Source organism: Triticum urartu, chromosome 5A, assembly GCF_056163025.1.
Source record: "Triticum urartu cultivar PI428250 chromosome 5A, HENAU_Tu73, whole genome shotgun sequence".
Taxonomy (NCBI): Eukaryota; Viridiplantae; Streptophyta; class Magnoliopsida; order Poales; family Poaceae; genus Triticum; species Triticum urartu.
Window position 1 is genome coordinate 9,727,369 of NC_141877.1, and position 21,585 is coordinate 9,748,953.

Sequence of the window (21,585 nt, forward strand, 5' to 3'; positions counted from 1 at the left end):
TCTCAATTCAGTTCAATATACTTTGCTAACCCTAACAAATGACAAATGTACGAAATATATAGGTGGCTGGAGGTTAGGGACGAGCTAGGGGTACAAAGGACATCTCCCCAATTGTTAAGCACACAAACATGTCGGATGTTCTGACTTGTCGGAGGATAGGTCAGATATTACTTCGAAGTATCTACCCCGGAGATAGTACGTAAGTCAGAGGTCTCGTCGGATGCTTCGTCAGATGTTCTGACCCTAGTCGGAGGCCAAGTCGGGCATTACCTCTAACATTCCGGTAGGGTACCAGAGAGGAATGTCGTTGGTCAGAGGCCAACTCAGAGGTTGGGTTCAAAAGTCTGATAGGGTCTTGAGCCAACTTTGCCTTCAAGTCTTGCCATTCACGCTCCATTTTCTTGGTCCCTTCTTTCTTCGTGATAGTTTGGTCTTCAGTCCTTGCCGCTCCATGTTTGTCTCCATCACATCTAATCACATTGAGCATTCTAGATTGAGGTAGCAACCGTGTCTCATTGGAATGTAAAGGTATTTTGAAGAGGATCGAGCTCACCTCAGATTCAATAGCATGTGCGTGAGCTCTTTTGGTGTAGGTACCATGGTGGCATCCATGGGGTGCTTCGCACCAAGAGCCAAATCCTCTCACAAAACATCCTTGTTCGCCAAGGATCGCGTAAGAACGAACCGGAACGAAGTTAGAGCAAAATTGACAAAGTTATGGCTATTGTACAAAGTTGTCAGGACGTGGTACGAGCTGTGGCCCGCTCATACCGTAGCCCTTCATGAAAATCTGAACCTAGGACCTCCGAGAGCTTTAGTATTTTCGCCGCTTATTTTTTATATGAACATTGATTCTGGCGTTTTTGGTCTCGTTGGAATCACGTGAACAACGTCGATGCACCTGCGGTGTTGGTTCTTCAATTCAACAAGTTGACAAATGTCCAAACATCAAACACTCCATATATCCCGACTATGATGCATAGAATATTTCCCCCACTTGATCATCTTTTATGTGTCAAGTCCATGAACATGCTAATACACCTACAAAGACCACTTAAATCGCGCTACTGTTCACCGAGCTCATCTAAGCCCGGGCTCCGGGTTGAATTATCGATGAACAAGCTAATACACCTACAAAGACCACAAAATAGAGTGGTCGAGAATGAACTCTTATGATTTTTCTATTGGATATTTATTATTTTTTTCGAATCATGATTAATTAAGAAAAAGAATCAGACACTTTTTTTCTATGGGATGATTTTTTTTTTGAGGGAAACAACTTTTTTTCCCTATGTTATGGGATGATTATACAAGGTGTAAAGATGCGTGCTCGTGTGTTTTGAAAAAAAAAACAAAAACAGACGGACCCACCCGTAGACGCGGACGCGAGTCCCTCCCATCGATCCCCAAACCGTATTCCGGCCTGTCTGGTGCAGAGGCGGCAGCGGCGGCGGCGGCGGCGCCGGAGGTGAGAGAGATGTCGAGGGCCGTCAGGATGCGCGGCGACGAGCTGGAGACGACGGAGCGGGAAGCGAAGAGGCGAAGCGTGGCAGAGGAGGGGGAGGGGACAGCTCTCCACTCCACAAACCCTAGATCTTCGGGCGAGCTAGCTGTTCGGACTTCCCATCCAGAGATACACTTGGCGATCTTCGAGCCCAACAAAGCCCAATCGGAAGCAAAACAAGGTGATTTTACCCCCATGTTCCAACCTCTTTTCCTCCTTTGGTCGTCATGACAGATTGGTGTTTACTTGTTCATGCTGTCGATCTTTCCGTAGATCGTGTGTACGATGTGGTCGAGTCCGTGGCGGAGGAATCCTCCGATCCACCCAGCCCCCCGATCTACCAACCCTACATTCCCGACGACCTAGTTGATGATCTGGACGTACTCGCTGACTTCGAGGACGCCAAGGCCAAGTACGAAGCAGAACGGGGTAAACGCCCCCTCTCCTCCCCGATTCTTTCTTGTCATCGTTAATTTCCAACCTAATCTTAATTTTCCTTGCATAGATCGTCGAGCTAACCTCTTCACTATGGAGCATCACTGCTATAAAGCACCCTCCTGCCTGTTCAAGACCCATCGCTTGCTTCCTATTCTTGAACAAGCAAGGGATGCAACACTTCTTGCTGCTAAATCTGTGATTTTGCTCTCATCATTTGTCGGTGTGTATTTAACATCCTAATTGCTTCTAAATTAATATCTGATTTCACAACTGGCCAAATATTTATGACTTTTGGTTCATTTGCAGAGAATGACCCGCTGAACAAGTGTTCTGGTTTATGGTTTGAAAGGGACGATCATAGCAAAACCGCCCTTGTTTTGACATCCGCTCAGCTCATTCGTGAAAAGAAAGAACCAAAAAACCCATTCGAGTGGAAGGTGCAGTGGACAGGCAATTATCATCGTGAGGCTAAGGTGCTCCTTATCCTTTTCAACATTCACTTGTCTCTTTATAATCTTGTCACCGAATGATTCTACCCGGACCTACACAATGCATGTTTCATTGGTTTCCTTTTTGATTGAGATTTGGGTGGTGAGCCTTGCACTACTGGACAAGGAAAAACACATTTCAACTATTGCTTTTTTTTATTTGTTTGTTTCTTCCCTCTCAAATTAAATTATTTGTAATGTATCTGTTGTCAAATGTAGCTAATTGCTAATAAAATGTGACATCATCTTCAACTTTGCTAGAATAGAAAATATGAACTAGTATCTAGCGTTTGATTTTCATAATGGTGCATCTCCCAAAAATGTTTTTGTCAATATAAGTTCTGTCAAAAATGAAGTGTGATAACTTTTGACATCGCCGTTTTAGGTCATTGTTCACTTGCTGGACAACACAGCTGTGCCTGCCCGCCTCCTCTATCTCCAGGAGCATTATGAATTTGCTATTTATAAAGTTCAAGTGGACAAACCAGTTCAGTTGCCTACTTTTACCGAGTGTGTGCGTTCTGGTCAAGATGTTTTCAGACTCGGGAGAGATGAAAGTCTGAATCTTAGTACCACTCATGGTATGGTGGCTTATAAGATTCCATCCTGGTATGAGAGATGTCACTATATGTATTTGTCTTGTGATCCATCTAGTCCCTCACTGGTGCGTTATATCTCAATTTATGCTTTGTACTTCAATCTTGCTATTTTATTATTACAAATTGTAATATTTGTCACTACTGCAATGATATAGCTTCGTGATGATGGAGGACCCATCATTGATTTAGAAGGGAAAGTTGTGGGTCTAGTTAACAACCATATTAAGGAGACATTCATACCTTCGTTCTTATTGCACAAGTGCTTGGATTTTTGGAGAAGATTCAAGTATGTATTCACTCATTTTCTCCTCAATTATGTGTTAGTACTCTTGTGATTCTAATGTCTTGTAAAGATAATAGCGCTATAATGTTTTTTCTTACATTTGGGTGATACTTATTTGATCTCCGTTTTATTTGGTGTAGTTGTATGCCTCGCCTCCATCTTGGAATGACGTTTACTTCAATAAAACATTTAGATCCTATCTGTATTGAGAGAATGACACGTAAGCATAACATCGAGTCCGGTCTTATTGTTGAGCAGGTATATATATTATGGTGCTTATTTTTCTTTTATTTTTTCCACTTTTGTTAATAGTTCCATCTAAAGCCGTTTCTCACATGCGTATTATGATGTAACAATGCTAATTTAAAATAGGTGTCTAAAGGATCACATGCTGAGAAAATTGGAATTCGTGAGGGTGATGTTATTGAAAGCTTTAATGGAAAGTACATTTCTACTACAATTGAGGTGTGTATATTGTGTATTTATTGTATTTTATTTTTTTAGTACATTCGGGTTTAGTTAATCTCTAATCCACCTTAGATTAATCTCCCACATCCTATAATCGGTAGCAAGTAATTTTGTATTCCTAGTTAAATAATTTAAATAATGACGTGCTAGTTGAAGCACCTTCCTGATTCATGCTTGGATAGATCAACTTTCAACATCAATGGTTGTTCTCATCAATTGGATCAGGCCACACCCATTGGTCAACCTCAATGGTAACCTCACGGTGCTTGCCATCTTAGTATTGAGCTTTCCGAACTGAATTCCACTACATAGTGCAAGTAGTTTGCTGACGTGGTAATGTTGAGGGATCATGGACAAGCGTTGGTTAAGCAAATACTTTAGACTGTAGTGTTCTGTTTGCACTCAAAATGCGTGCCCCAGAGATATGGGTGCCAATGGCGCACTAGATGGACGATGGTAATCAACTCTCATTCTTAGGCAACGAGCTTGGTGTTGCGTGGAGCTATAGGGTGGCGGAAGAAGGCTACAACCCTGTCACCTTGGTGTAGCACAACCCCAAACCGAAGGCGTCATAGTCAACGATGAATTGCTTTTAGAAAATCGACATGTGTAGTACTGGTGTCGCCGTGAACGTTGCTTGAGTTAGTCAAAGTCAGTCATCACCAACAACAACAAGCTAGAGGTGAAACCCATAAGATCTCGCGACCAACTCATGGTTCTGGCACGTGGATAGCAAGCTTCCACGCACCCCTGTCCATGGCTAGTTCTTTAGTGATACTTCAGTCCTTCTGATCTCTCTTTACAAACTCCTCCCATGTCAAGTTCGGACTACCCCGACCTCTCTTGGCATTATCAACACACTTTAGCCGTACGCTGTGCACTAGAGCTTCTGGATGCCTGCGCTGAATATGCCCAAACCATATCAGACGATGTTGGACAAGCTTCTCTTCAATTTGTGCTACCCCAACTCTATCTCGTATATCATCATTCCGGACTTGGTACTTCCTTGTGTGGCCACACATCCATCTCAACATGTGCATCTCCGCCACACCTAACTGTTTAACATGTTGCCTTTTAGTCGGCCAACACTCGGCGCCATACAACATTGCGGGTCGAACCACTGTCCTATAGAACTTGCCTTCTAGCTTTTGTGGCACTCTCTTGTCATAAGAGAATGCCAGAAGCTTGGCGGCACTTCATCCATTTTCCCTTGCTTTGATGGTTCACATCTTCATGAATATCTCCATCCTTCTTCAACATTGACCCCAAATATTGAAAGGCGTCCTTCTGAGGCACCGCCTGGCCATCAAGGCTAACCTCCTCCGCGTGCCTAGTAGTCCTGAAACTGTGACTCATGTACTCGGTTTTAGTTTTACTAAGCCTAAAACCTTTCGATTCCAAGGTTTGTCTCCATAGCTCTAACTTCCTATTGACTCCATTAGACTATCGTGGACTAGCACCACATCATCCGCAAATGGCATACATCATGGGATGTCTCCTTGTATATCCCTTGTGACCTCATCCATCACCAAATCAAACAGATAAGGGCTCAAAGCTGACCCCTGGTGCAGTCCTATTTTAATCGGGAAGTTATCAGTGTTGCCATCACTTGTTCGAACACTTGTCACAACATTATCGTACATGTCCTTGATGAGGGTAATGTACTTTGCTAGGACTTTGTGTTTCTTCAAGGCCCACTACATGACATTCCGCGATATCTTATAAAAGGCCTTCTCCAAGTCAATGAATACCATATGCAGGTCCTTCTTTTGCTCCTTGTATCTCTCCATAAGTTGTCGTACCAAGAAAATGACTTCCATGGTCGACCTCCCAGGCATGAAACCAAACTGATTTTTGGCCACGCTTGTCCTTAAGCGGTGCTCAATGACTGTCCCATAGCTTCATTGTATGGCTCATCAGCTTAATTCCACGGTAATTAGTACAGCTCTGAACATCTTGTTCCTGAAGATTGGTACTAATATACCCGTCTCCATTGTTCTGGCTCTTGTTTGCGCAAAAATGAGGTTGTAAAGCTTGGTTAGCCATACTATCGCTATGTCCCCGAGGCCTCTCCACACATCAATGGAGATACAATCAGGGCCCATCGCCTTGCCTCCTTTCATCCTTTTTAAAGCCTCCTTGACCTCAGACTCTTGGATGCACCGCACAAAACGCCTGCTGGTATATCAAAGGAGTCGTCTAGTTCAATGGTAGAGCCCTCATTCTCCCCATTGAACAGCTTGTCGAAGTACTCCCGCCATCTATGCTTAATCTTCTCGTCCTTCACCTTGAGCTAGTCTGCTCCGTCCTTGATGCATTTGACGAACGATGCTCCTCTTTTTTAAGAGCGCCGTTAGGGGTTACGCAATAGCCTCAAAATCGCAAATGAACTTGCGGTAGTAGCCTGCCAGTCAAAGGATTCACAACATCAACCAGCCTATCGCACTCTGAACCTTGGCGGGATCCATAGCCACCCCCTTTGCTGAGATGATGTGCCCTAAGTATGCCATTGTTTTTTTCTTTCAAAAATGCACTTGGACCATTTAAGCGCCATCAGATGCTGCTACATCAATTGGAATACATCATGTACATGGCGTAGGTGGTCAACCCAAGACTTTCTGTAAATCTATATATCATAAAAAAACACAAGTACAAATCTTCGTAGGAAGGGCCGAAGGACGACATTCATTAAGGCTTGAAATGTCGACGTCGCGTTTATCAAGCCGGAAGGCATGGCTAGAAACGTGAAGAGCCCCTTGTGGGTGCGAGACATCTTCTTGTGGATATCATTGACATGCATTGTGGTTTGGTGATATCCAATTTAGTGAAATAGCAAGCACCCTTGAGCTTGTCGAGAAGCTCGTCCACCACTGGGACGAGCAACTTGTGCTTGATGGTGTACTTGTTTAGGCGCGGTAGTCGATGTAGAAACTCCGTGAGCCACCTTATCTTCTTGACCAAAAGGGTTGGGACTAAAATTAGGAATGGATCCGCCTAATCAATCCCCGATCTAGCATATTGGCGCATTGCCGCTCAATCTCCTTTTGAGGTGTCCAATAGTGATATGGATGCACCACCACGGGAGCCGTCCCTGGAAGGAGGTGAATGCGGTGATCACATCACTGCACTAGAGGTGATGTGCACGGCTCGATGAACATGCCCTCAAAATCTCGTAACAGGGTTGTTCTCCTGCCCCTCGCAAGCAAGGGAATGAACGCCCATGGTCGCCTTCCTATGCAACGTGACTACATGGTCATGATGCCAAAGGACTTTTTGAGCTTGGTGTGTCCCAACAGATGGGTCGTAGAGAGCCCCGAGCCACTATACGTTGAGCACCTTGTTGTAACTCTACAAAGGAAGGGTATAGCAGTGGATGATGAATGGTTGTGTGCCCACCTATACGTCAAGGCCACTCTAGATCCCGCAACAACACTAGATCCCGCAACAGATGACCTTGACGCTGTTGACCACAACCACACGCATGCTTGCACGTTGGGAAAGCTCCACACCACTGCGCATGTTGGCCTGGTCTGATAGGAAATTGTGGGTGGAGCCATAGTGGATGAGCGACGAGGATGATTCCACGGATGATAGCTGCCGGCTACATCGTTGAGCTTTTATAGATTCCGATGAGAGCGTGAAGGGAGACCTCTACATCCACGTCCTTAGTATAGTCGCCATCGTCCCTCTTAGCCACATAGATAAAAAAAATTGTTACAACAATTACCAGGTGCGAACTTATTAATTGCAGTTGAAGCTAAGTTTGGCATGACGGTCGTTCATCTCCGTAGTCGTGAGGCACTTGAAGGGCCTTCTGCCTAGGGTGGCATGTGCAATTCCTGAGGTATCTACTGATAGCAGCCTTGGCAGGAGCTGTAAGGGACCGGGTAGACGAGCGAGTGGGTCGACAGGGTGTGTGTTCGGCAGTAGCTGGTGGACCCTAGTCCTCGTCCTCTCTCCTCTGTCTTGTCACAACTTTTCAGACGAAAACCATTACTCCCTCCATTCCACAATGTAGTGCTTCCTCTATTCTCGTGCTTCAACTTTGACCGTAAATTTAACTACAAAGACCGATTGCGGCGGGAGGAAAAATTATATCAATGAATTCGTATTCAAAAGAAGTTTTCAATTATATAATTTTTTCTCCTGCCGTAGTTGGTCTCGTTGGTTAAATTTATGGTCAAAGTTGGATCTCGGGAAGCGCGGGCGCACTATATTTTGGAATGGAGGGAGTATTAAGTTGTCCGCTGAAACTCTCCCATGGTGGCACGACTTTCGCGTGCTTGAGGTAGCTGTACCGTAGTGAGGCCCTCCGGCCAGGTGGTATGACGCTAGCCACGCCTTGCTGCGTTATGGAGTACCCTGCCCTTAAAAAACCCACTTTACTCGAGTCAACCAGGGAAGTGCGTCTTCCGACCATCAAAGACTGGGAACTCCCAATTTGCCAAACCTAAGAGTCCCTTGTGAGTCATCGTCTGTGTCGTTGACCTTGGCAACAAGGCCAAGATTGTCCTTCCCGTTGTTGACGGGAGACTACCGGTGCCATCTTGCTGCAGCTCGCTGACGGCTAGGCTGTTTGCCGGCCCTTGCTCTTGGATGCTAGCAATATCTTGCTTCATGCCCTTCGGTGCCCCATCGATGGCTTCCTTTTGAAAAGGAGCCATTGCCTTGAACATCGGCCGCCGACAACGGGTATCCAAGAAAGACTGCTCCATTACCAAGTTTTCATGACCCAAGCTCTGGAGAGCTTAGTCGTGAGGGGCCTGTTGTGTCGTAGCATGAAGAGAGAGGTGGGCGAGAGGCTTGGTGTAGGTGAACCTCTGTTTTCTGGTTTTATTTGATTGATGCCTTTTAAGGCTTACACGACTGTCCAATATATGGACAACATCTACTTGATCCCCAAGTTGGATCAGACCCATTCCTAACAAAACTCTGAACCTTGCCTAACAAACTCCAGATCTTTCCTATCTCAACAATTCTAGTAACGAGAAGTATCAGGCTGCAGCTGTTGTGCCCTAGCCCTGCACCATAATGATGGCCCCACCTACGGTCGGCCATGACAAGTGTATGTTTTGTTATTGGCACATATGTATCATGTAGCTAAGATTTACAAAGAGTATCTATTACTTAGGGTGTAAATATGTTGAATTGTACATCTAGCTGGAGTATCTGGTATATGTACTATTAATTCAATAAAGGAGTATGCATATGCATCACGAAGCATAGGATACTCTGTTGATAATGACAAGTGTATACATAACTGTCATTCATTTGATAGTATATGGAGTATGTTCCTTCAAAGGGAGCATATAATATTGTTCATTTGATATTACAGAGTTTGAAGTATGGGTTATAGAGTATGCTAGATTAGCGGAGGTGCTTTTTATGTGAAATATCTTTAGAGTTGTAGACACTGTATATTTCAAAAATCACATAACAAGTTTCTTTATGAAAGATCTTTAGAGTTGTAGCCATCTTGTATTTCAAAAATCACAGAATAAGAAAGAATCTTGTGTGAGGGAGTGGGAGAGGTGCGAGGGTTAGTACACTTGGTTGTAGGGTATATTCTCTATATTTTTTATGTGACACTCTTGACTTTTGCAATTTCGCCAGTTGGAGCAGATGTTGATAGACATATGCTGGGATCATTTTGATCAAGGAAAAGAGTTATATGCTGAAAGAGATGTCTCCGTAAGTTAATTCTATATTGTAACTATGAATAACTTAATTCATGCCGACCATAGCACTATGAAAAAGATGTTTCGGTATGTTAATTCTATGGATTGCTTTATAGGTGAACATATTTGATGCCATCAAACATCGCCGGAGAACTAGAAACTTGACTGCAATTGTATCGGATCTTGGAGAAGACATTGTGGAAGGTAAACATGTCTCTATTATAAGTCATATTTTTGCAGGAACCAAAGATACATCTGCTCTAATTGTGATGTTTTTATTTGTTGTAGGCACTTACCCTATCATGGGAAAAGAAGCCATGCCAGTCTCGTAAGTTTCTTGAGCTGGGCCTGAGAGAGGTAAACATCTTCCTTTTTAACATAGTTTAGATTCAACATGTTTTAACTCAAATTCGAAGGTTGTACAGGAGGTTGTCCTGTACCGTAAACAACTTCATGAAAAAAATCATTTGTTATCTTATCTCACTCTGTTTGCATTGGGGGGAAAAACGCACTATTTTGATCAATCTTTTAGCTGGCAAAATTTAACCACTGATCGCTGGCGAAGCATGCTCTTCAAAGTTGTATCTAACTGAACCTTGATGTTTTTTTTTTTGTGTAGGTGCTTGCCTGCTGCTGGCCTTCATGGACGAGTCATTGGAAAAAAAACCTTGCCTGCCAATTGCAAATTCAAGTTCTGACATAATCTTTGTGTGTCTGTGTTCCGAGACACAAACCTTTGGAACGGTAGAAGCAGCTTAGTTTAGAGCATAATCTGTATGCTAGAGCAGAGCAGAACCTGTATGTTACTGGCTACTAGTTATTTTGAGTCTTGTGAAACTCACATCCTGTCCCTATGCAAGTGAAGCTGCCGTGGATGATGAATTGAACCCGGTCATTATGCTAGTGTAATGTTTAGACTGCAGAAGCAGAATAGCTTAGGGATTACTGGCTACTACTCCGTAATTGTTTTCAGTTCGGTGAGACTCACATCCTGTCTGTACGCTGTGGATGATGAATTGAAGCTGGAAGTTGGTAACAATGCTAGAGCGAAATGTTTGCTACATTGCGAATTCATTCCCGTTGTGTGTACGTGCACCCTTGCTGCGCAGGGTAAAACAGAGCAAGAGTCTCTAATTTCACCAAGCTCCCCAATTCTGGAACCCTCTCATTTAACCGAGGTCTTCAATTCGAGATTGCGTGCACACTTTCAACTGCGGCGGATGATTACCGAGGAGGGACCTCAGCAGCCTACAGGGCAACCATGAAGCCCTGCGCTTGCACCCACCAGGACCTTTACTCCTCCCACACTAGTCCACAGTTGACGGATATAGCATACCCGCCAAATAAAGTTAGTATAAAGTTGGGCCATCTATTTTGGAACGGAGGAAGTATTATTGTAAACGTTTGGACCATTGGGAGAGACTAGAGGATTTCATGCCGGAGAGGTTTTCCTACCACAAGGTCAATATTTTAAGTACTTGCCATTTGGATCCGAACGAAGGATGGGCCCGAGGCAAATTTGGCGCTCGCTACAATGGAGATTATGCTAGTAAATCTCATGTACCATTTCGACTGGGAGAGTCCCAATGAGAAAGAGGGAGTAAAATGCATAGAACCGCTAGTCATGTCACGATCGCCGAAAACATCCCTTTACAATTCGTGATATTGTGCATTAAACCGAATTTTTGACAATGGCAAAAACACTGACCTACTTTTTGAGCACGTTTTGACTGGCTGATCCCTCTCAGGCCGACAATGGTGACGGTGCGGCGCTAACGGACGTTGATTGCTATGTCGGAAGCGGCTGGGTCGAAACGAACCTGAGCTCTCTCTCTCTCTCTATCAAATTTATTGAATTTTGCTATCCTGTTTGACTGAATTTAGGGTTTTGAAAATAGGGATTAAGTCTATGTAATTTGTAGTTTGTGAATGATGCTTTGAAATGAGTACTCATTTCCTGAAGTTTATACTTTTCATTTGTAGTTTGGAACATGCTAGCGTTTGGAATTTGATGTTCCAATTCTATGATAGGGATATGATGTCTACTACACAACTTATTCTCGTAGACTCGTGTTAGGCCTCCAAGTGTAGAGTTTTGTAGGACAGTACCATTTTTCTCTCAAGTGGATGACCGAAGGTTTATCAATCCGTTGAAGGCGTAGGATGAAGATGGTCTCTCTCAAATAACCCTGCAATCAAATACAAGAAATCTCGTGTGTCCCCAACACACCCAATACAATGACAAATTGTATAGGTGCACTAGTTCGGCGAAGAGATGGTGATACAAGTGTAGTATGGGTAGTAGATATAGGTTTTTGTAATATAGAAAATATAAAAACAACAAGGTAGGAAGTGATAAAATGGAGCACAAACGGTATTGCAATGTTTGAAAATAAGGTCCAGGGTTCATATTTTCACTAGCGCAATATCTTAACAGTGTTAACATAATTGAATTATATAACCATCCCTCGACGTGCGATAAAGAATCACTCCAAAGTTCTTATCTAGCGGAGAATCTAAGAAGAAATTGTTTGTAGGGTACAAAACCACCTCAAAGTTATCCTTTCCGATCAATCTATTGAGCTATTCTAAGTGTCACGAACAGCCCTAGAGTTCGTACTAAAATAACACCATATGATACGCATCAACCAACTCTAATGTCACCCAGATACTCCAATGTCACTACAAGTATCCACGTGTCAATTATACAATATGTATCAAGCAATGTCAGATTCGTAATATTGAATTCAACATAAAGAACTTTAAAGAGTGCCCCAAGATTTCTACCGGAGAAAGTAGGATGAAAATGTGCATCAACCCTTATGCATAGATTACCCCAATGTCACCTCGGGAATCCGCGAGTTGAGTGCCAAAACATATATCAAGTGAATCATGATACCCCATTGTCACCACGGGTATTCATATGCAAGACATACATCAAGTGTTTTTAAATCCATAAAAGTATTCAATCCGATAATAGTGAAACCTCAAAGATAAAAACTCGATTCATCACAACAAGATAGAGAGGGAGAAACACCATATGATCCAACTATATTAACAAAGCTCGCGGTACATCAAGATCGTGCCAAATCAAGAAAACGAGAGAGAGAGAGATCATTGTAACATCCCGAGAATCATGCTACACTAATCTCCCCTAACGGTGCCATGTCATCATGATAATTTTTGCTAATCATCACTTTGTTCCAAACCGACCTCAAATTCAAATTTAAAAGACAAGCCCAATTATTATTGCTTCAATCTATCAAACTAAAATGTTCGGATTTTAGTATAAATACCACTGTTCATGCTCATGTTGAACTCAACTTCATTAGACTCACACATAGAATCCTAGAAAATTAATAAATGGTCCAACAACATTTATTTTGGCCCTTTTAAAATAAACAAATAGCTATAGTTTTCCAGATGATGTAAAACCTTGTGTATGGTCTTGAAATATTGTGCATGATTTAAGTACCAGGTTTCATCTATAGAAAAGTGACGTGTCGGCCATCCAGGCACCCCGGCGCACTAGAAATCCCCCCTCGATTCCTCGGAGAACCCTAGCACGACCATTCCCCTCCCCGCATCGTTTTCCTCCTCCCCCACACAAGTTTGATGCTGTCGTCACCACGACCGCCGTCGCCATCATGACCACCGTGCTCCCCGCGCCGTAAGAAGATGTTCAGGAGCATCCTCCTCATCGTCTCCTTCGTCCCCGACTAGTGAATCAAGTCGGGATGCCCAGCTTCCTCGCCATCGGGCCGTCTTCCCCACCACGGCTACCGCCGTCCGTCATCAGATGTGCCGCCTTCTGAGCTCCCTCGGCTTCCTCGACGCGCCCACGAGCTCCTATGTGAGGCCCTCGCCCGATTCCCCCTCTTCCCCTGTCGGATCTGTAGCCGTAACCGCCGCTGGTTCCACCATGGCTGACGCTCCGCCGTGGCTGCGGCTGGAGCTCTGCTCCCGTGGGCGCCCATCCCATGCCCTGGTGGCGCCTCACGCGTGCGCGCGCGCCCGTGGGCCGCTGTTGCCCGTGGCCGCGGCTTGATCCTCCTTCACGCGCGCTCGCTGCTCCTTCCCCCCTCGTCGCTCCTCCCCTGTCTTCTGTTGTTACTGCTGCGCTGCTCCGCCGCCGCTGCGCTCGGCCGCGCCGCTCCGTCAGGACCTCGTCGGCTCTACCCGCTCCGTTGCCCCCCTCTCCCGCGCAGGCCATGGCTGCTCGCTGCGCCAGCACATCGCCACGGCCAGCGCCCGACTCACCCCGTCGGGCGCCCGTGGCTGCGCCCGTTCGCCCGCCTCGCTTCGCCCAGGACCCGCTTAGGCCATGGGCCACTGACCACGCGGGGCCACACCTTGAAAAACAAAACACTACTAATAATTAATTAGTTAGATAGTTAATTAACTTAATTAATTTTGCCTAAGGCCCTGTTTGGATTCTCGTTTTCCATCTGAATACGCTTGTAAAATATACAGGTCTCCGCCGGTCGTTTTGGTTTCCAACTGAAAAAAGGTCTAGACCGGTAAGTTACACCCGGAAGTTAAATACACTTATATCGAATTACAACCATACCAAGCGCGGCCTAATTAGCTAATTAGTTAGTCAGAGGACTCTATGCCAGTGGGGGCCCACCCCTAGTTAGCTTAATTTAAACACCCCTTTTTTTAAATATGTGACACTAATCGATGGGCCCCATTGACCCTGTTGACTGTCAATGCTGACTGTACTGCTGACTGGGCACTGACCGGCCCCACATGTCATGGTTGACCATGGTCAACTCAGCTGACTGATGACGTCATGATGACATCATGCTGGTGCAATAACCCTATTTTAGTTTAATAATAAATCTAGGAAATTGTTTAAACTTTGAAAATTCATAGAAATTAAAACGTAACTCCGATTAAAATGTTTTCTACATGAAAGTTGCTCAGAAAAATCCAACGAATCCGAATGCGCGGTCCATTCACCTGTCACATGCCTCTAGAATGCTGAACATGAAACCGTCCCCTCTCTTCCACCTGTCCGGAATTCGTCTAACGCCAGGAATTCATCCTCGGATGTTTATCCCCTCCGTCTGCAACATTTAGTACTACGTTAGGACAACCCTAGCTCTGCCTATCGTCATGTAATGCTTAGTGATGCATCTGTTTGCTCTGTATTTACTGTCTCTTCCCCCTCTTCTCTCCGGTAGACCCCGAGACCGATGCCGCCCCTGTGATCGACTACGTCGACGACACTTCTTCTTTTTCAGCAGAGCTTCCAGGCAAGCAAAACCCCCTTGAGCATTTTGATATTGCCCATTTCTTTCCCTCTCATGCTTGTCTTAGAACTGCTACTGCTTTCTGTATGATCCTACTCTGATGCATAGCCTGTTTTTGTTACCTGCCTTCATACCTTACCTGCTTATTCTAAACTGCTTAGTATAGGTTGGTTAGAGATCCATTAGTGACCCCCACCTTGTCCTAGTTGCCCCGCTTTATGTTCAATGACTCGATCAATGTGATCGACGTCCAGGCCCCGACACCGCACATCACCCCCTAGTTGTACGACTCTGCAGAGTTACTATCGAGTGCCGAGGGTGACACCTCATACATCACTCCTGATGAAATCTCTGTAGTGTAGCTATTAGGTCGTGGTCATCGAGGGTGATTTCCTCCTTAACCACTTCCGATACGACTCTGTCGTGCAACCCCTTAAGTGTGAACCTCGAGGGTGGTTCCTCTTATGTTCACCTTGATGATTACATCGAGTGGAATTCACCGGGCTGGTTCCTCAGGGTTTCCCTTGTTGTTAGACACACAGTTACTATGGTTACTATAAATTTACAATTGTTACATGGAAAGGCGGGTCGATCTTTAGGGGTACCCGCGAGTGATGTGGAGACGGGTTGACCTGAAGGGTACCCGAGAGTTGAACACGAGGCGTGGCCGGGCATTCTTAGCCCTTGCCGCAAGTACTCGAGACGGGGCGACGGGGTCACATCTTTCGTGAGTCTATGCTCGTGACCGCACTACCAACACACTAACAGTTTGGATATTTGATCCGAGGGGCCTCTGGCCTGATAGAACTAACCATCACGTGGGCATAGTATGGGTGTTCTGCGTCGTATACATCAACCGAAGCTTAATAGACGCCAGCGACTTAGCGGCGCGCGCCAGGTTGGACTGCGTAAGCTCCTGCCTTGTTTAAGGAGGTAGCTAGGTCTGCTTACCGGCCGCGTATGCAACGTGCAGGAGTTCCCGGGGAGATGGCCCATGACCCCTGGGGGCATAGGCTTAGTCCGGCGTGCTGACCTCTCTATTAAGCCTAGGTCGGGTTGTGGCGTATTGTTTGGCCAAGGCCGGGCATGACCCAGGAAAGTGTGTCCGGCCGGAGTTAATCGAGCGTGGTGGGTAAGTTGATGCACCCTTGTAGGGAAGAAAACATCTATCGATACCCTTTCCTACGGTAACGGACACTTGGAGTTGTATCCCGGATCAACACAACTAGAACTGGATATTTGAGGTGATCTCTAGGATTGCTTTCTCGCAGGGAGTCGAGAAAGGATCTCTGGCCGAGGTTGATAACACTACTACTACTTTACATTATGTTGATCTGTACTCTTCTAAATGCTGCAAGATGCTTGAAGATGCTAGTCTTCAATAGGCTAGGCTTTCCCCTTCCCTTCTGGCATTCTGCAGTTTAGTCCACAGATATAGCCCATTCCTTTGATACAGATGCATACTTAGTTTAGATCTGATGTAAGTTTTGCGAGTACTTTGGATGAATACTCACGGTTGCTTTGCTACCTCTTTTTCTCCCATACCCGATTGTTGCGACCAGATGTCGGATCCCAGGAGCCAGACGACACCACTGATGATTACTACTACCTCGAGGGTGCCTACTACTACGTGGAGACCGCTGACGACCAGGAGTAGCTAGGAGGCTCCCAGGCAGGAGGACTTGCCTTTTCGATCATTGTTGCTTTTGTGCTAGCCTTCTTAAGGCAAACTTGTCTAACTTATGTCTGTACTCAGATATTGTTGCTTCCACTGACTCTTGTGTATTCGAGCTGATGTATTCGAGCCCTCGAGGCCCCTGGCTTGTAATATAAGGCTTGTATTATTTTAATTTGTGTCTAGAGTTGTGTTGTGATATCTTCCCGTGAGTCACTGATCTTGATCGTACACATTTGCGTGTATGATTGAATCGGGGGCGTCACAATCATACACATAGCTACTTGCATATACCCCTATCCTCGAGGGTGAACTACTCCCTCCTCATCATGGCGGCCGCCAGGATGATGAAGATAGCCTCCGATGATGATTTCCCCCTCCGACAGGGTGCCAGAATAGGGCTCTAGATGGTATTTCAAATGTACAGAGGCGTGCGGTGGCGGAGTCGAACTTCTAGGGTTATTTCTGGTGGTTTCTCTATTTATAGGATTTTTTGGCGTTTATTTCATGCGAAGATGGGCAAAAGGGTGCCCACTACCCCCAGCCCACGGCCAAGGCCCCTAGCGTGCCCTGGTGGGTAGTGGCCACCTGCTTCACCTTCTGTTTCTCCCACGAAGCTTCTAATGCCTCTTTTGTTCCAAAAAAGCATCAAAAAGTTTCATTGCATTTGGAGAATTTTTATTTCTGCACAAAAAAACACCACAGTAGTTCTACTGAAAACAATGTCAGTCCTGGTTAGTTCGATTCAAATCATACTAAAATCATATAATTTTTTTGTAAACATGACATGAATACTTCATAAATTATAGATACGTCGAAGACGTATCAACATCTCCAAGCTTAACTCCTACTCGTCCTTGAGTAGGTAAATGATATAAGAAATAATTTATGAAGTGTGAATGCTAGCATAGTGAATAAGTTTGACCTGATAATTTCAACCACTTTTCCTAGCATCATAAAACACTATCTCATCTCATAAAACTCATCATGATAAAGTAGAAAATGAAAACGGATTTTTGATGTGGAATTCTACCTCTCATATTCATCATATACTTTTTTTTGTAGCATGGACATTTGAACTTGAATGATTGACATGAATCAATACTCAAGCATACTAAAAAGAAACCATGTCTTTTAAAATATCAAAACTAAAGAAAGCTATCCCTAGCCCATTATGCTCAATCATTGATCCATTCATGAAACACACACAAATATTAGCTACATCCAATGCACAAGTATGACAATAGTGTTCCCTAGTTGGTGCTTTGTAAGAGAAGATGAAGACTCAAAATAAAATTAAAAATAGCATAAAAGTAAATAGATAGGCCCTTCGGAGAGGGAAGCAGAGATTCGCAGAGGTGCCAGAGCTCAAGGCTTAAAATGAGAGAAAATTATTTTGAGAGGCATGATTTTCCTATCAATGAAAACGACCGAGAATTCCTAATATCTTCCATGCTAGACAAATCATAGGCGGTTCCCAAACATAAAAGAAAGTTTATTTCCCTTTCACCATTCGTACACAATCCATGGCTAGCCGTATCCACGGGTGCCTTCCATACCAAGACTTTCCAAGGAATTTATTATTATCATCATATTTTTTTTCATTTCGGGACTGGGCATTCCTATTACCTGCCACACTCCCGTGTGATGACAAATGAATAACACTCATGATTAGAATAACCCACCTAGCATGGAAAATATTGGCCACCCCCTACCGCTTCATTAGCGGTACAGGCACACAAAACGGAAAGTTATTTTGAAAATTAGAGTTGGCACATGCAAATTTACTTGGAATTGCATGGAAATACCGCTTGTGACAAGCGCACACGCCAGCCCCAAGGGTGTGCACCAATCGAGCCAAGAACACGGAAACCTAGGTGACAAGAGACAACAACCTACCACCCTACTTCGGATCCTAGAGCCACCGCTCCGATGTCCACACCAACGCCGAGGTTGTGTCCTAGCCTAGTCGATAGCTTCCTCACCCTAGCGACCAAAGCCAACACCCTCACACCGGAAATACCCAAAGCCGCCACTCCGACTTTCACCGTGGCCCCCAGGTTGGGCACTCATCTAACAGACAATTGTTGCGGAACGTAGTAATTTCAAAAACATTCCTACGCACATGCAAGATCATGGTGATGCATAGCAACGAGAGGGGAGAGTGTTGTCCACGTACCCTCGTAGACCGAAAGCGGAAGCGTTAGCACAATGCGGTTGATGTAGTCGTACGTCTTCACGATCCGACCGATCAAGTACCGAACGCACGGCACCTCCGAGTTCAGCACATGTTCAGTCCGATGACGTCCCTCGAACTCCGATCTAGCCGAGTGTTGAGGGAGAGTTTCGTCAGCATGACGGCGTGGTGACGATGATGATGTTCTACCGACACAGGGCTTCGCCTAAACACGGTTAAAAGATCAAATCAATTGTTGTGTCTCTAGGGTGGCCCCTGCTCCCGTATGTAAAGGAGCAAGGGGGGAGGTGCGGCCGGAAAGTCTCTTTACTCGTTCCGTAATACATCATCCCGCAACAAACTCATTAGTTGCAATGCTTGCAAGGCTTATAGTGATGTGCATTACCGAGTGGTCCCAGAGATACCTCTCCGACAATCGGAGTGACAAATCCTAATCTCGAAATACGCCAACCCAACAAGTACCTTTGGAGACACCTATAGAGCACCTTTATAATCACCCAGTTACGTTGTGACGTTTGGTAGCACACAAAGTGTTCCTCTGGTAAACGGGAGTTGCATAATCTCATAGTCATAGGAACATGTATAAGTCATGAAGAAATCAATAGCAACAAACTAAACGATCAAGTGCTATGCTAACGGAATGGGTCAAGTCAATCACATCATTCTCCTAATGATGTGATCCCGTTAATCAAATGACAACTCATGTCTATGGTTAGGAAACATAACCATCTTTGATCAACGAGCTAGTCAAGTAGAGGCATACTAGTGACACTCTGTTTGTCTATGTATTCACACATGTATTATGTTTCCGGTTAATACAATTATAGCATGAATAATAAACATTTATCATGATATAGGAAATAAATAATAACTTTATTATTGCCTCTAGGGCATATTTCCTTCAGTCTCCCACTTGCACTAGAGTCAATAATCTAGTTCACATCGCCATGTGATTTAATACCAATAGTTCACATCACCATGTGATCAACACCCATAGTTCACATCGACATGTGACCAACACCCAAAGGGTTTACTAGATTCTATAATCTAGTTCACATCGCTATGTTATTAACACCCAAAGAGTACTAAGGTGTGATCATGTTTTGCTTGTGAGAGAAGTTTAGTCAACGGGTCTGCCACATTCAGATCCGTAAGTATTTTGCAAATTTCTATGTCAACAATGCTCTGCACGGAGCTACTCTAGCTAATTGCTCCCACTTTCAATATGTATCCAGATTGTGATTTAGATTCATCTAGATCGATATAAAAAGCTTGCATAGACGTAACTCTTTACGACGAACTCTTTTATCACCTCCATAACCGAGAAATATTTCCTTAGTACTCTAAGGATAATTTTGACCGTTGTCCAGTGATCTACTCCTAGATCACTATTGTACTCCCTTGCCAGAAAGATGCTAAGGTATACAATAGGACTGGTAAACATCATAGCATACTTTACAGAACCTATGACTGAGGCATAGGGAATGACTTATCATTCTCTATCTATTTTCTGCTGTGGTCGGGTTTTGAGTCTTTACTCAACTTCACACCTTGTAACACAGGCAAGAACTCTTTCTTTGACTGTTCCATTTTGAACTTCCTCAAAATCTTGTCAAGGTATGTACTCATTGAAAAACTTATCAAGCGTCTTGATCTATCTCTATAGATCTTGATGCTCAATATGTAAGCAGCTTCACCGAGGTCTTTCTTTGAAAAACTCATTTATACTTTGCAGAATAATTCTACATTATCTCCGATCAACAATATGTCATTCACATATACTTATCAGAAATGTTGTAGTGCTCCCACTCACTTTCTTGTAAATACAGGCTTCACCACAAGTCTGTATAAAACTATATGCTTTGATCAACTTATCAAAGCGTATATTCCAACTCCGAGATGCTTGCACCAGTCCATAGATGGATCGCTGGAGCTTGCATATTTTGTTAGCACCTTTAGGATTGACAAAACTTTCTTGTTGCATCATATACAACTCTTATTTAATAAATCCATCAAGGAATGTAGTTTTGTTTATCCATTTGCCAGATTTCATAAAATGTGGCAATTGCTAACATGATTCGGACAGACTTAAGCATAGATACGAGTGAGAAACTCTCATCGTAGTCAACACCTTGAACTTGTCGAAAACCTTTTGCGACAATTCTAGCTTTGTAGATAATAACACTACTATCAGCGTCCGTCTTCCTCTTGAAGATCCATTTATTCTTAATGACTCACCGATCATCGGGCAAGTCAATCAAAGTCCATACTTTGTTCTCATACATGGATCCAATCTCAGATTTCATGGCCTCAAGCCATTTCGCGGAATCTGGGCTCATCATCCCTTCCTCATAGTTCGTAGGTTCGTCATGGTCAATTAACATGACCTCCAGAACAGGATTACCGTACCACTCTGGTACGGATCTTACTCTGGTTGACCTACGAGGTTCAGTAACAACTTGATTTGAAGTTCCATGATCACCATCATTAACTCCCTCACTAATTGGTATAGACGTCACAGGAACCGGTTTCTGTGATGAACTACTTTCCAATAAGGGAGCAGGTATGGTTACCTCATCAAGTTCTACTTTCCTCCCACTCACTTCTGTCGAGAGAAACTCCTTCTCTAGAAAGGATCCATTCTCAGCAACGAATGTCTTGCCTTCGGATCTGTGATAGAAGGTGTACCCAACTGTCTCCTTTGGGTATCCTATGAAGACACATTTCTCCGATTTGGGTTTGAACTTATCAGGATGAAACCTTTTCTTATAAGCATCGCAACCCCAAACTTTAAGAAACAACAACTTTGGTTTCTTGCCAAACCACAGTTCATACGGTGTCGTCTCAACGAATTTAGATGGTGCCCTTTTTAATGTGAATGCAGCTGTATCTAATGCATAACCCCAAAACTATAGTGGTTAATCGGTAAGAAACATCATAGATTGCACTATATCCAATAATAGTACGGTTATGACATTTGGACACATCATTATGATG

The 21,585-nt window shown here is 44.1% G+C and overlaps 1 protein-coding gene across 1 annotated transcript; it reads left to right on the forward strand.

Moving 5' to 3' along the window:
• Window positions 1-1,361: 1,361 nt before the first annotated feature.
• Window positions 1,362-10,509, forward strand: LOC147967442 (uncharacterized). Its single transcript, XM_087522469.1, has 12 exons — window positions 1,362-1,685; window positions 1,778-1,933; window positions 2,010-2,162; window positions 2,249-2,415; window positions 2,816-3,094; window positions 3,185-3,315; window positions 3,453-3,570; window positions 3,685-3,777; window positions 9,394-9,471; window positions 9,575-9,662; window positions 9,747-9,815; window positions 10,078-10,509. Exons 1-11 carry the CDS (start codon window positions 1,478-1,480, stop codon window positions 9,788-9,790), a joined length of 1,515 nt encoding a protein of 504 aa, XP_087378595.1. The 5' UTR covers window positions 1,362-1,477; the 3' UTR covers window positions 9,791-9,815; window positions 10,078-10,509.
• The last annotated feature ends 11,076 nt before the right edge of the window (window positions 10,510-21,585 follow it).